At 42.9% G+C, this 15,849-nt stretch overlaps 1 protein-coding gene across 4 annotated transcripts; it reads right to left on the reverse strand.

Moving 5' to 3' along the window:
* Positions 1-1,489: 1,489 nt before the first annotated feature.
* LOC118373634 (rhomboid-related protein 2-like) lies at positions 1,490-15,764 on the reverse strand. Of its 4 annotated transcripts, none has more exons than XM_035759829.2 (8): positions 15,668-15,764; positions 14,028-14,282; positions 12,702-12,850; positions 4,416-4,528; positions 3,909-4,009; positions 3,746-3,806; positions 3,557-3,618; positions 1,490-2,764 (listed from the first exon to the last, which is right to left on the reverse strand). In XM_035759829.2, exons 2-8 carry the CDS (start codon positions 14,262-14,264, stop codon positions 2,588-2,590), a joined length of 900 nt encoding a protein of 299 aa, XP_035615722.1. In that variant the 5' UTR covers positions 14,265-14,282; positions 15,668-15,764; the 3' UTR covers positions 1,490-2,587. The 4 variants fall into 4 exon arrangements, with proteins under 4 accessions (XP_035615722.1, XP_035615721.1, XP_035615718.1 ...); XM_035759828.2 differs by having other exon boundaries at positions 15,541-15,678; XM_035759825.2 differs by lacking the exon at positions 15,668-15,764 and adding an exon at positions 15,327-15,661.
* Positions 15,765-15,849: the final 85 nt, after the last annotated feature.

Consider the following 15,849-nt stretch of genomic DNA (forward strand, 5'->3'; position numbering starts at 1 on the left):
GAGAGGAATGAGTCAAAGGTAGACGTGGGGAGGTTAAAGTCGCCCAGAACTGTGAGAGGTGAGCCGTCCTCAGGAAAGGAGCTTATCAAGGCATCAAGCTCATTGATGAACTCTCCAAGGGAACCTGGAGGGCGATAAATGATAAGGATGTTAAGCTTGAAAGGGCTGGTAACTGTGACAGCATGGAATTCAAAGGAGGCAATAGACAGATGGGTAAGGGAGAAAGAGAGAAAGACCACTTGGGAGAGATGAGGATCCCGGTGCCACCACCCCGCTGACCAGAAGCTCTCGGGGTGTGCGAGAACACGTGGGCGGACGAGGAGAGAGCAGTAGGAGTAGCAGTGTTATCTGTGGTGATCCATGTTTCCGTCAGTGCCAAGAAGTCAAGGGACTGGAGGGAGGCATAGGCTGAGATGAACTCTGCCTTGTTGGCCGCAGATTGGCAGTTCCAGAGGCTACCGGAGACCTGGAACTCCACGTGGGTCGTACGCGCTGGGACCACCAGGTTAGGGTGGTCGCTGCCACGCGGTGTGGAGCGTTTGTATGGTCTGTGCAGAGAGGAGAGAACAGGGATAGACAGACACATAGTTGACAGGCTACAGAAAAGGCTACGCTAATGCAAGGAAATTGGAATGACAAGCGGACTACACGTCTCGAATGTTCAGAAAGTTAGGCTTACGTAGCAAGAATCTTATTGACTAAAATGATTAAAATGATACAGTACTGCTAAAGTAGGCTAGCTGGCAGTAGCTGCGTTGTTGACACTACACTAATCAAGTCGTTCCGTTGAGTGTAATAATTTCTACAGTGCTGCTATTCGGGGGCTAGCTGGCTAGCTAGCAGTGTTGTTTACGTTACGTTGAGTTAAAATTAGTCTGATTCAAACACATTTATAGTCAGGGGTTCACATTAGGTGAACCTTGTTTGAGGATTTTATTTAGCCTAGATTCAATCAGTTTGGTGAATTTAATATTTATTTGCAATGACAACTTGGCCATTACTAATTTATCCATACTTTCTGAATCTTCCTTACCCCTCTTACCCAATGGCTTAAGTGTCCACAAAGCAAACAAGCACTAACTAGCACACAATTAAATAAATGGCACTGTATTGATGTCCCGAGTCTGGAACTATGGAATGTTCCACATAAACTGGCTAGAGTGGTGGCTGTCATTGGGGTACGATCAATTGTCTTTTTTTTTTTTTAAGCCACTGTCAGCTAATGAGAGCCATAGAAGCGAGGCTGCTTGGCACCCTGGTTCAGGTCAGACATCAGCCAAACAAATATCCTGCTCCATACCCATTCACTAACCCCCACGTCGGGCTTGTTGAAGGCCAGATGAATTAAGATTGTTTTGCTAAGATTAACGTATTAGTCATATAACACCAAATAGAGTTTACACAACAACAAAAACTAAATCTAATCATTTTCAGAGATTGGATTATGCATGGCTTTGTCAATACACATGATCTGAATGGATTTTGGAAATGTATGTAAAATATTTATTTCATGTAAAAGTGATGAAGATACAGTATCAAGTCTGGTGATTTAAATTTAAAAAAGCAGAAAAAAACATCAAATAAAAAACAAGTAATTTACATTTGGAATGTTATGCTTTTTATCTAAGATATACTTGGAAAGTACATGGTAAAGTTGTAATTACATAAATACCTCAAGTATGTATTGGTTTCTTAAGAGATTTTTTGAACAACCATTTGTCTTCAGATACCAACTAACAAATATCACCACAAATAAGTTTAGGAGAAACAAATCTTCAATAAAAATGTGCCACCCAGATGGCCATAAGTTGAGGCCTTTTCTTTTTACTAAAAGGTTATGTAGACTAATACACACTGGTACAATTTAAATGGATATCGAAAATGCCTAATATACAATGGAAAGTGCTGCCCTCTACTGTTCCACTGTACAAACACCCTAAAACACCCAAAGGACTAACAGACTGACTGACGAATTACAAACTGCTGGCTAGTAGAAAAAGCTAAAGACAAAAACAAATTTAAAAGATGCATTCAATAAATGATCATTGAAAGAGGCTTAGCCAAGGATGTGTGAGCGGATATACATTGACATGTACTATTGGCAGACAGCGTCTCATCCTGTCAACAGGGAAGTGAAACAATAACCTGGCATTGGGCCATTGTCATGGCTTGTTTATGAATTGACACTCCAGTCACCAACAGATGTTACACTGCTCCTGATGGCTTGAAAATACTCACTTGTAGGCCAATCTAAAATTTGGAGGAAAGGACCTGCTTGGGGAAATAATGCCCTACCTCACTGACCAATCAGGACAAACACCATGAAAAAAAGACCTGTAACACCAACAAACAGATATATTGAGTTCAGTACAAAACCTAGAGATCATTATCAAAATCACTAAAAAAAACATGTAACAGAGAGAATTTGTGTTGTGTGTAATTCTACACTTCAGCAACAGGGGGTCCCTCTTTCCATTTAAATCTCTTCTCTCCTGCAGTAGAGGTTTACATTCTTTGGATAACCTTCCAAGTCCCTGAAATGCCCTATTTCCGTTATTCAAAACGCATTCATTCTTGTAGTGTGGAATTATGCAGGGGAAAGGAAGATGTTGAAGAGCACAGCGAACAAGAGGAAGACTACATAGCCGACTATGCAGAGCCAGAAACGCGGGTCCTTCAGGAGCTTCTGGTTGTAGGCGCTGAAGAACACGTAGCCAATGGTCATCCCAGCCACCCCTCCTCCGATGTGCGCCACAAACGAGACCTGAGGGAGACCAGGGTGGCGTCTCATTTCAGTCGCGTTTTCCCTTCAAACCAACAAAGACATGCTGTGCTGCAGCCTTACCCTCTGCCCTGTCACTGTACCCTCTGCCCTGTCACTGTACCCTCTGCCCTGTCACTGTACCCTCTGCCCTGTCACTGTGGTTAGTATGCAAAGGGTGGACAGCCAGTAAAACTAGCAGGTCCCGTTTGAAAGCAGCCAGTGAATGTGGAACTGCACTTCTCACAAAGACCAAGAAAACAGGAAATAAATGCAAGATGAGAGAGGGGAAGCAGGTGATAGATTAGTAGTCTATAGGCCAGTCAGTTAGGCTGCTGGAAAGACAAACAGCTGCAACCCTTATCATGCTCTCAGCTTCTCCTAAAGCAGAGAGAACAGAATCAAGGATCACACTCAGTTCTAGTGACAGGAATGGTTTGGGTGCAATAATTCAGGGGGAACAGACAGGTTGTGTGTGTGACACAGTGTGTGTAGAGGGCAATCTGGTTTAGAGATTAGTCAGTCCTGTGGAACTGTAACCCATATAATGCAGCTGGGTGGTACTGTTTTGTCTCTAGTTTTCTATTTGCATACACTGATAAAAGCCAGATCTACTCACTGTTATATTGGTCTAAGGTTGGACTTCGCATTAGAGCCTCTCCAGCTGTGAACTAAAGACCGTTCTAAAAAAAAGCATTGCTCTCTGCTGAAACAATACTTATCTGTTTGTGGGAAATATTTCAATGCCAAGCATTTTAAGAAGAGAAAGGGCAACAAAAATAAAAAATGTCTTACCTTCAAGCCAACGTCGTGAGTAAGAAACCTTCTGTAAAGGGCGAATCCGACATCTGTCCCGACTTGAGAAAGAAAACATTGAACGTTTAGCTACTGAAATACGACCACAGAGGCGTGGGCGCTGCTGGAACAGTAAACCCTGAGGCACTGGTGGGCAAACAATAAGAGTGGATCTGAGAAGAGACCTACCAATAATTACAATCACTCCAATACGAAACACTCCAAGGACAGGAATCATCTCTCTGAAGTTCTGTAGGCCAGGGTGTCACACAAGAGGAAGGAACAAGGAAATAATGAGAGAGAGAAAAAAAATCTGCTAAAATAGTAGAATCAGCAGTTAGCCAGAACTCACCACAACAGCATTCATGAGGTATCCACCTATGAGGGCATATACCCCCCCAGAGGCCCCTACCAGAGCACTGAGAGGATCAAATATAGAGCTGGCCAGGGAGCCTGAGGACAACATGCATGAGAAGGTTATCTATAGCATTACAGACATTTCAGCTATGAAACCCAAACAGGAAAACTCTAACTTTTGAGAAGCGAAAGAATTTCAGACTTAAGTGTGAAACGTGAATACCATCTACACAGCTCTGTGGCTGTGAGTTGCTAGCATTGTGCAGTCATGGTCAGGAAAAATCCTGAGGTGGTATGTAAACAAGCGAGCTAATATTAACTAAGGCAACCTGTCGCGCACATTGTGTTGGTTAACCAATCATATGCTATACTATTCATGTCACTAACCAAAACAGAGTCAACTTAAAAAGCAACTTTATTCAGTCATAACAAACCTTTGAAGACAACTGTGTCTAATTGTCTGTGTGTCAATGGAAAAGGGGGGGTGTATGTGGATGCCCACCTGCTAGGACGCCTGCCATGTAGACCATGCCCACTTCAAAGCCTTTGTGGACCAGCTCCAGCGGGATGCCCAGCAGTAGCTGCATCACCAGGTTGCCCAGGATGTGCTCCACGCTGTGGGGGAGGAAGACAGAGGGGAGATGGAGACATGGGAGTTGGGAGTTGGGACTTGGGAGTACATTGGTGGCGCCAGGAATTTTTCACTGGGGTAGCTTGGTAATTGCAAAGGGGTTCTTGTACGCACGCGCATACACACACACACACACACACACACACACTAGCTAAAATCCAAGCTAGTTAGATACGTCGACAATAGTAGCCTCTTTGCCCCAGGATAGATACCTGTACACTGGGGCCAGTGTCAGAGAAGTTCATAAATCATTGAAGCCACAGAAATTATATCAGAAGCATTAGTGTCAGCTGGTAAACTTGCCAACCAAAGTGAAAACAACTGTGCATTCCAGCATTCAATATTTTCAAGCTAGTAGTAGCTAATAGCCTCAAGGCGGATTTGCACTATCAGCGTTAAATCAGATAGCCACGCCAGCGTCGCACTCATGTGGCTGCTAGAAAAACTAGAAAGCAAGCATCAACAGCCAATCCAGCAGGGGCTAGAAGCTATAGTCAGCTTTGATTGGTCGAAATTGACGCGATATCGTGGAGTATATGGATATTCAGCTGTCCACAACTTTGGTCATGTCCTGTTCCCATGTTTGCAAGCAAAGTACATTTCAACACATCCTCAAAATATTTTTTTTACCTGAGAAGATACTGTTAAATTATTTCTGGTAAAAACTCCTTATGGGGTAAATTCCACAGCATAATTTAGCCTACTGGCAAGCTAACTAGCAAACATATTCAACTCAAGGGCAACGATTTTGAAAGGACATCAAGCTAATATCGTCAAATTCATGAAAATGGGGTCATTTTAAGTTGCTAAATTATATTAGGAGATTTACTGTATTAACCTTTGCCCAATGCCTTTTATAAAGGTTTCCAAATATTAGAAAAAATGCAATCCAAAACCTTCATGAAAGGCATCAGGTAGAAGAAGTAAATTAAGCCATGAATAAGAATATAATTGTACATATCTTAAATTACCACATTTTCATGAATTTGATCAAATAAGGTTGAAGCCCATTCAAAAACAGTACAGGTAATGCGCCGGAAGTACAGTGGCTTACGAAAGGATTCACCCCCTTTGCAATTTGTCTATTTTTATTGCCTTATAACATGGAATTAAAATGGATTTCTTGGGGGTTTGATTTGATTTACACAACATGCCTACCACTTTTGAAGATGCAAGATATGTTTTATTGTGAAACAAACAAGATATGAGACAAAAAAAAACAGACAACTTGAGCGTGCATAACTATTCCTATTTTTGCCCATTCTTCAAGGCAAAACTGCTCCAGCTCCTTCAAGTTGGATGGGTTCCGCTGGTGTACAGCAATCTTTAAGTCATACCACAGATTCTCAATTGGATTGATGTCTGGGCTTTGACTAGGCCATTCCAAGACATTTAAATGTTTCCCCTTAAACCACCCCAGTGTTGCTTTAGCAGTATGCTTAGGGTCTAGTTTAAAATCTCTGGAAGACAAACAGGTTTCCCTCAAGAATTTCCCTGTATTTAGCGCCATCCATCATTCCTTCCATTCTGACCAGTTTCCCAGTCCCTGCCAATGAAAAACATCCCCACAGCAAGATGCTGCCACCACCATGCTTCACTGTGGGGATGATGTTCTCAGGGTGATGAGAGGTGTTGGGTTTGCGCCAGACATGGCATTTTCCTTGATGGCCAAAAAGCTACATTTTAGTCTCATCTGACCAGAGTACCTGCTTCCATATGTTTGGGGAGTCTCCCACATGCCTTTTGGCGAACACCAAATGCGTTTTCTTACTTTTCTGGCCACTCTTCCGTAAAGCACAGCTCTGTGGAGAGTACGGCTTTAAGTGGTCCTATGGACAGATACTCCAATCTCCGCTGTGGAGCTTTGCAGCTCCTTTAGGGTTATCTTCAATCTCTTTGTTGCCTCTCTGATTAATGCCCTCCTTGCCTGGTCTGTGAGTTTTGGTGGGCGGCCTTCTCTTGGCAGGTTTATTGTGGTGCCATTTTTTTATAATGGATTTATGTTTTGTGTGATGTTCAAATTTTCTGATATTTATTTATAACCCAACCCTGATCTGTACTTCTCTAAAACTTTGTCCCTGGCCTGTTTGGAGAGCTCATTGGTCTTCATGGTGCTGCTTGCTTGGTGGTGCTCCTTGCTTAGTGGTGATGCAGACTCTGGGGCCTTTCAGAACAGGTGTATATATACTGAGATCATGTGACACTTAGATTGCACACAGGTGGACTTTAACTAATTATGTGACTTCTGAAGGTAATTGGTTGCACCAGATCTTATTTATGGGCATCAAATGCAAAGCTGGTTAATACATACAGTTGAAGTCGGACGTTTACCGACACCTTAGCCAAATACATTTAAGCCCAGTTTCACAATTCCTGACATTTAATCCTAGTAAAAATTCCCTGTCTTTGGTCAGCTAGATCACCACCTTATTTTAATGTAAAATGTCAGAATGATAGTAGAGAGAATGATTTATTTCAGCTTTAATTTATTTCACCACATGCCCAGAAGTTTACATACACTCAATTAGTATTTTGTAGCATTGCCTTTAAATTGTTTAACTTGGGTCAAACATTTCGGGTAGCCTTCCACAAGCTTCCTACAATAAGTTGGGTGAATTTTGGCCTATTCCTCCTAACAGAGCTGGTGTAACTGAGTCAGGTTTGTAGGCCTCCTTGCTCGCACACGCCTTTTCAGTTCTGCCCACAAATTTTCTATAGGATGGAGGTCAGGGCTTTGCGATAGCCACTCCAATACCTTGAATTTGTTGTCCTTAAGCCATTTTGCCACAACTTTGGAAGTATGCTTGGTGTCATTGTCCATTTGGAAGACCCATTTGTGACCAAGCTTTAACTTTGACTGATGTCCACATACTTCTTCCTCATCATCATGATGCCATCAATATTGTGAAGTTCACCAGTCCCTCCTGCAGCAAAGCCCCCCAACAACATGATGCTGCCACCTCCGTGCTTCATGTTTGGGATGGTGTTCTTCGGGCTTGCAAGCCTACCCCTTTTTCCTTCAAACATGACGATGGTCATTATGGCCAAACAGTTCCATTTTTGTTTCATCAGACCAGAGGACATTTCTCCAAAAAGTACGATCTTTGTCCCCATGTGCAGTTGTAAACTGTAGTCTGGCTTTTTTTAATGGCAGTTTTGGAGTAGTGGCTTCCTTGCCGAGCGGCCTTTCAGGTTTTGTCGATATAGGACTCGTTTTACTGTGGATATAGATACTTTTGTACCCGTTTCCTCCAGCATCTTCACAGGGTCCTTTGCTGTTGTTCTGGGATTGATTTGCGCTTTTCGCACCAAAGAATATTAATCTCTAGGAGACAGAACGCGTCTCCTTCCTGAGTGGTATGAGAGGTAGTACTAGCGTACTATTGTTTGTACAGATGAACGTGGTACCTCCAGGCGTTTGGAAATTGCTCCCAAGGACGAACCAGACTTGTGGAGGTCTACAATGTTTTTTCTGAGGTCTTGGCTGATTTCTTTTGATTTTCCCATGATGTCAAGCAAAGAGGCACTGAGTTTGAAGTTAGGCCTTGAAATACATCCACAGGTACACCGCCAATTGACTCAAATGATGCCAAGTAGTCTATCAGAAGCTTCTAAAGCCATGACATCATTTTCTGAAATTTCCAAGCTGTTTAAAGGCACAGCTAATTTAGTGTATGTAAACCTCTGACCCACTTGAATTGTGATACAGTGAATTATAAGTGAAATAATCTGTCTGTAAACAATTGTTGGAAAAATGACTTGTGTCAAATGCTGACCAGACCGGACACGTCGCGGACACGTAGAAATCCATGTTATTCAATTATTGCGCCAACGAGCGTCTGCAACGCCAAGGGCTAAGATAGAACTCCTTTCTATTTCTGACGCAGATCGCGCTGAAAGTCCTGCCTCTCCCATCTCCTCATTGGTTTATAGAAGCAGGTACCCACATGCCATCTTCTCATTGGTTATACCCACGTGGGTGATTGAAAGACTAACTGTTTTGCCGGTAGTTGTGGTAATACTATGAAAGTTTAGATGCTGATCACCATATACGTTCAAAGATGAAAAAGCCTGGAAGGAGGAGAGATGACTAGAAACGATTCAGTTGGCCATTTTGTGTGTGGATTAATTGTCAGAGTAGAGGACCTTGTGCATTTCAGGTAAAATAACAACTCAATGTTTATATCCCAGGAAAAATTTGCAAGCAAGTGCAAGCTAACTAGCTAAACTGCCATACATGTTTAATGCTTATCGACCTGTCCCCAAATTAATGTCATTGGTTCAGAGTTTGTTTTGATATTTTAACCTGCATGTCATAATCACGTTTGGTGTAGGGGACAAAATAAATGTATGTACGATGGCGCACGCGCCTAGCCGGTTTGTGTTCCGTGTCATGCACAAAGTAGATGTCCTAACCGACTTGCCAAAACTATAGTTTGTTAACAAGAAATTTGTGGAGCGGTTGAAAAACAAGTTTTAATGACTCCAACCTAAGTGTATGTAAACTTCTGACTCCAACCTAAGTGTATGTAAACTTCTGACTTCAACTGTATGCACGCACCACTTTTCCATTTTTTAAAACATTTTGTGTATGTCCAATTCATGAAATCCAAAAATCTATTTAAATTACAGGTTGTAATGTAACAAAATAGGAAAAACGCCAAGGGGTTTGAATACTTTTGCAAGACACCGTAGGCGGGACTTTCATAGCATATAGTTAGCTCTAAGCAACTTTTACATAGTCCGAAGATACAGTATCTCACGCAACAGGATTTTTTGACCACTCAAATTCATGAGATTCTGGCTGAGCCAATGAGGAGGCACGGCGTTATGTAGGCTATGCCAGCTTGCTGAGCAGATATATACACTGAGAATTTAAAACAGACCAATTCTAGAAGGGGCTTCAGCACCGTCTTGCTACCCCATAGCGCCGCCAGTGTGGGAGTATGAGGGACTGGATAGGCAAGTGAATGTCTTACCAATGAATCAGAACCTGTGGAAAGACTCAGGCCAGGATTCAAAGAAACACATATAAACAACGCGCAACACCCTTTAAAAGGACATTTTTGCTTGAGTTGACATCCACAGCGTTTACAGTGAATGCAACCTCTGTGAACATTTGGGAAATTGCCTTTAAAAGCCTTTCACTTGGATTGAATTGTGATCTCAAACTCCGGAGAACCCAGAACTGCTTCAGCAAGTGTCCATGTGTTGTATAAACAGATGATAGGGGAGAGAGTGAATCATTTCAGGCAGATGTGGCAAGAAGAATGAAAAATCTGCAATGCAATACTCTTTGGGATGGTTTCTTGGGAGCCAGATTAAGCCACGGGAGGTTGGTGGCACCTTAATTGGGGAGGACGAGCTTGTGGTAATGCCTGGAGCAGAATCAGTGGAATGGTATCATTTTTGTTGCAATTGCATTCACTCTGTTTCAACCATGATTATGAGCAATCCTCCCCTCAGCAGCCTCCTGTGGATTAACCTTGGACTTCTTTACGTGCTGCTGTGCGCTTTGTTGCTAACCTTACTTTGCTTCCTGCCAACTTCAAAGTTTTTTACTTTATAATTACTGTTTATAACTTATTTTCTTCCTTCAACTTTTTCACTCCGGACGCTTTATCTGGACATGGTTCGCCAGGACCTCCGACAGCCGAAGCTAAGTGGTGACATTAACATGATGCCTTCGAATTGCAGTCGCTGTAGTCATAATATACAGGAGAACGATCGCCTTACGGCGAGGATAGCTGTGCTGCAAGCCCAGTTTCAGACGCAAACGTTAGACAAGGGTAATTTACAGATAGTAGTATAAATCCTCTCGCACAGTCCCCACAGCTGGACAACTTTCGCATGGCTTCTGGAAGGAAATGCTGTAGGAATGCTCTATCGACGATAAATCCATAGTGGCAGTTGACTTTCTCTTCTGAAGAAATGGAACGCACATGGATCTAGAGATTACGCAATAATTTCGACACAGGACACCGGGCGGACCCCTGGTAAATGTAGTCTCTTATGGTCAATCTTCCAATGATATGCCTACAAATACGTCACAATGCTGCAGACATCTTGGACGAACGGCAGAGAGCATAAGCTCGTTCACGGCACATTCACAAATAAGGAGACGATAGAAAAACAGAGCTTCAAAAATTCTGCTCATTTCCTGTTTGAGTTTCCTCTTGGTTTCGCCTGTAGCATGAATTCCGTGGCACTCACAGATAATATCTTTGCAGTTTTGAAAATGTCAGAGTGTTTTCTTTCCAAAGCTGCTAATTATATGCATAGTCGAGCATCTTTTCGTGACAAAATATTGCACTTAAAACGGGCACGTTTTTTTATCCAATAATGACATAGCGCCCCCATAGGTTGAAGAGGTTAAGCAGCGAGTCGATGTCAGAGGCCGAGCCTTCTCTGGTCTCTACTCCTCCCGTTATGGGGTCTGAGACACCGAAGCCTCCCACCATTAGCTCTGACAAATTGAAAACCCTAGTCATTGGCTACTCCATTATCCGTAGTATTAGACTTAAAACGTATCCTCCAGCGATCATACACTGTTTACCAGGGGGCAGGGCTACCGACGTTAAGGCTAATCTGAAGATGGTGCTGGCTAAAGCTAAAACTGGAGAGTGTAGAGAGTATAGGGATGTTGTTATCAACGTCGGCACCAACGATGTTAGGATGAAACTGCTAACCTACAAAGCATTACATGGGCTTTCTCCTACCTATCTTTTTTATTTGACCCTGCCGTACATACCTACATGTAAACTACGGTCACAAGATGCAGGCCTCCTTACTGTCCCTAGAATTTCTAAGCAAACAGCTGGAGTCAGGGCTTTCTCCTGTAGAGCTCCATTTTTATGGAATGGTCTGCCTACCCATGTGAGAGACACAGACTCGGTCTCAACCTTTAAGTCTTTATTGAAGACTCATCTCTTCAGTAGGTCCTACGATTGAGTGTAGTCTGGCCCAGGAGTGTGAATGTGAACGGAAAGGCACTGGAGCAAGGAACCGCCCTTGCCGTCTCTGTCTGGCCGGTTACCCTCTCTTCACTGATATTCTCTGCCTCTAAACCTATTACAGGGGATGAGTCACTGGCTTACTGGTGCTCTTCCATGGAGGGGTGTGGGTGTGTCACTTGACTGGGTTGAGTCACTGACGTGATCTTCCTATCCGGTTTGGCGCCCCCTCCCCCCTTGGGTTGTGCCGTGGCGAAGATCTTTGTGGGCTATACTGAGCCTGGTCTCAGGATGGTAAGTTGGTGGTTGAAGATATCCCTCTAGTGGTGTGGGGGCTGTGCTTTGGCAAAGTGGGTGGGGTTATATCCTGCCTGTTTGGCCCTGTCCGCAGATATCGTCGGACGGGGTCACAGTGTCCCTCGACACCTCCTGTCTCAGCCTCCAAACATTTATGCTGCAGTAGTTTGTGTCGGGGGGGCTAGGGTCAGTCTGTTATATCTGGAGTATTTCTCATTTCTTATTCAGTGTCCTGGGTGAATTTAAGTATGCTCTCTCTAATTCTCTCTCTCTCCCGGAGGACCTGAGCCCTAGGACCATGCCTCAGGACTACCTGGCCTGATGACTCTTTGCTGTTCCCAGTCCACCTGGTCGTGCTGCAGCTCCAGTTTCAACTGTCCTGCCTGCAGCTATGGAACCCTGACCTGTTCACCGGACATACTACCTGTCCCAGACCTGCTGTTTTCAACTCTCTAGAGACAGCAGGAGTGGTAGAGATACTCTGAATGATCGGCTATGAAAAACCAACTGACATTTACTCCTGAGGTGCTGACCTGTTGCACCCTCGACACCCACTGTGATTATTATTATTTGACCCTGCTGGTCATCTATGAACATTTGAACATCTTGGCCATGTTCTGTTATAATCTCCACCTTGCACAGCCAGAAGAGGACTGGCCACCCCTCATAGCCTGGCTCCTCTCTAGGATTCTTCCTAGGTTCTGGCCTTTCTAGGGAGTTTTTCCTAGCCACCGTGCTTCTTCACCTGCATTGCTTGCCGTTTGGGATTTTAGGTTGGGTTTCGGTGCAGCACTTTGTGACATCAGTTGATGTAAGAAGGGCTTTATAAATCAATTTGATGGACTAAAAAGTTTAGCCAATGGAGAATCTCCAGTGGGCTTGGGCATCTGTGTGAGGTGACCCTTACCCAGCGTGGACAAACATGTAGGAGACGAAGCGCCATGCCTCCTCCCGCCGGTCAGACTTGTAGGAGAGAGGGCTGTTCCAGATGCCCTCGCCCAGGGTAACCCACTGCTTCTGGGGCTTCCACACCGCATAGTAGATAAACACTGCTAGCTGTCCAGACAGACACAGGGTAGATCAGTGACTAGTTACATAATGACAGGAGGGGTCCTGAAAGGCTAAAACAGTTGCTTTAAAAATGTAGCCATTCGTCAGCCTTTCATAAAGGGTTTGCAGTATGGGCAGAGCAGACCATTACAGCAGCATACAAACATATTTTAAACTGATAACACACAATGGAAACAACATTAATGAGAAGAGCAGAGAGAACACTGGACAAATTCCCTTTAAAAAAACTGCATTGACATGGCACATTTTTCCACTCCCTTTAACTCACTTCACCTTTAACATAAAACCCCACATCTCAAGGATTGTGCCATAACAAGCTCACCGTACTACTACAATATCAGTGAAATGTCATGGACAAAGTGTACAGTTGTGTATGATTAAAAACACATTCCTTAAACCCTGGTCCCAATGTCAATTGTGCTCAAACTATTTTCATTGAGCCAGCGCATTGGTCTATGGAGTGCTCTAAGAATCTTGGATGAATTCAGACATTGAGATAGAGAAGCTGGCCGAGACCTCCCACAGCAGAAGGAGAGAGAGAGGAATGTCAGGTACAACAGCTCTACAGTTCAGACCGTAGCCGCATCCAAACTCAGAGTTTGAATACACAAATACCAATGTTGAGCCATTTTAATAGAGCTCGCCAGCTTGTAGTCCTAAAAAACAGAAATCTGTTACCTCTGGTTTGTTCAGCCATTCCTATGGGGAAAATTAATGGGGAAAGAAACAGGTTTTGGACATAAACATCGAAAATAAGGTCGGAGGTTAACACAGGCTTAGGAGAGTTTATACTTTTTGTTCTAATGAGATATCAGTCAGTTAACATGACCTTTATTACTTATAAAGCCTTTGTGCTTTATAGGCTTCAAAATTCAGACAGAAGTGGCGTTAGTGGACAAAGATGATCTCATAGAGCAAAACGTATAAGATCTCCTAAGCCTGTGTTTACCCAGACCTTATTTTCAGCATTTATTTTAAAATGAACCATGGTGGAGGTACAATATCAGCTGCACCTCTCTCTTTAAATACTACGTCCAGAGCATTTACTAAAATTGAAAATTCACCCAGGTAGAACAGCACAATCATCATAACATATGCAGATGCAATAGAGGCTACTTGTTGTCAGTGCTGTGCTGCCATTAGTATGCGTATCAACCCTCACCTCTCCGATGCTGATGAGGATGATGAAGATGGGAGGGGGGCAGCAGTTGGCTCGCTCCAGGTACTGTTCGTGGAGTTCTTCCGGAAGCATCCACTTGGAGATGGAGCGATGGAACCTCTCACAGCATCCAACCTTCCTATTCCCGTCATCATCACCTCCCGTATCCCCCATCCGTCTCCCATCTCGGTCAACAGGGTCTACATCGAGGGGGTCCTGCTCTTCAATGTCTCTGTCCATCACTCCTCAGATTGTAGCCTAGACAAATAAAGTGGATGAGTCAAATGAATTGACAGGAAGAACGTGCTACATTTCTCCATTTTTGATCATGCATTCCCTATGAAAGTATGTCAATGTCTTTTTAGTTTGTGTCAATAGGCATACAATGAGGGCTGGTTTCCTAGACACTGATTAGATTTGACTTAATCCGTGTCTGGGAAACTACACCATAGGCGGAGGATTTATTTGGACTAAAAACATAAAGGTCAGGGTTTCGCCGTTCAAAGGAACCGTAATTGATTTGTTAGAGTGTACGTTGTGTTAAATGGGTTGGGTTTACGTCAGATTAACAAAACTAAGGGTGAGATATTGGCTTCTGAATTACGGGTTGAGTAGATAAAAGGGTTAGCGACACATTAGTGAGGTATTTGATACTGTGATAAACATGTAAAGTTCAGCTTTGATGTGTAAAATTGTTGTCTCTAGGGACAATTAAAGTAGTTACGCAACACAGAGCGGATGCTTTCGGGGGCCAGAAAACTTACCGCATGAATCCCAAACAGATATAGAATTTGGCAAAAACGATTTGAAACCTTGATTACATTGAGATACAATCACATATGCATCTATATGTGTGGGAATACTTGGGTTTTCAATTTTTTTTTTACTATATATATATATATATATATATATATATATATGTTTATTTTCTCCGAAAACTTAAGCGGGGAAATAAATTCGGACGGCCCATTAGGTAACCCTGGCCAAACACATCAATGGCTGATATATTGGGCTACTTTGGAGTCTACCACTGTAGGGTCAATATGAATGAAATAAATAGAAGCGCGGGCAATACAATTTCAAGCACCGCAATACGCGTGAATTTCCCTTTTCGATTACATGGATTTGTTCAGTTTACCTATATATGAACCATGAGCCTATGTAAACTTAACCCACACACATGATCATGTCCCATTCAGTACAGAAGTTGGTCTGCACATTTTCCATAATAACAGCGGTTTTACTCTGTAGGCCTATATAGAATGCAATGGTATTTATAAAGTTTAGAAGTAACTTACGTACGGACTGAAAGCGCTGCCGTGAAAAATTATTCAACTCAACGTTTCCACTAGCATCTTAAAATACATAAATTGTGAAAGTTCTCAAATACTTTTGTTTTTATATTTTCACGCAATTCTAAAACAGCCCGGACATTCCAAGGCGTGTAAAATCCTCACAACTGCACATTGGGAAAATGACGGTCTATTCTGATAAATGACTTGAGATAATTATAGACCTCGCTTAGCTTTTCCTGCAGCGAAACTTCCCTTTTCCAAGCAAACCTCTGAAGCGGCACTACTTGAAAAGCAAATCTAAAAAGTTGAATGTAGCGCAAACTTGGCAGGCATTTTGCAACAATTTACCTGCGCTTCCGGTAACACCTGATACAGGTGATGTCGTCATGTGCTTTGGCTGGAGGTCCCTATATATATATATATATATATAATATATATTTATACCTTATTTAACTAGGCATTTTACCCGCATAATGTCCATCGACAACTGGTCATTAAAATTGTGATATGCATGGTTGTTTCGTGGACCA

This window comes from Oncorhynchus keta, chromosome 34 (assembly GCF_023373465.1).
Source record: "Oncorhynchus keta strain PuntledgeMale-10-30-2019 chromosome 34, Oket_V2, whole genome shotgun sequence".
Lineage (NCBI taxonomy): Eukaryota > Metazoa > Chordata > Actinopteri > Salmoniformes > Salmonidae > Oncorhynchus > Oncorhynchus keta.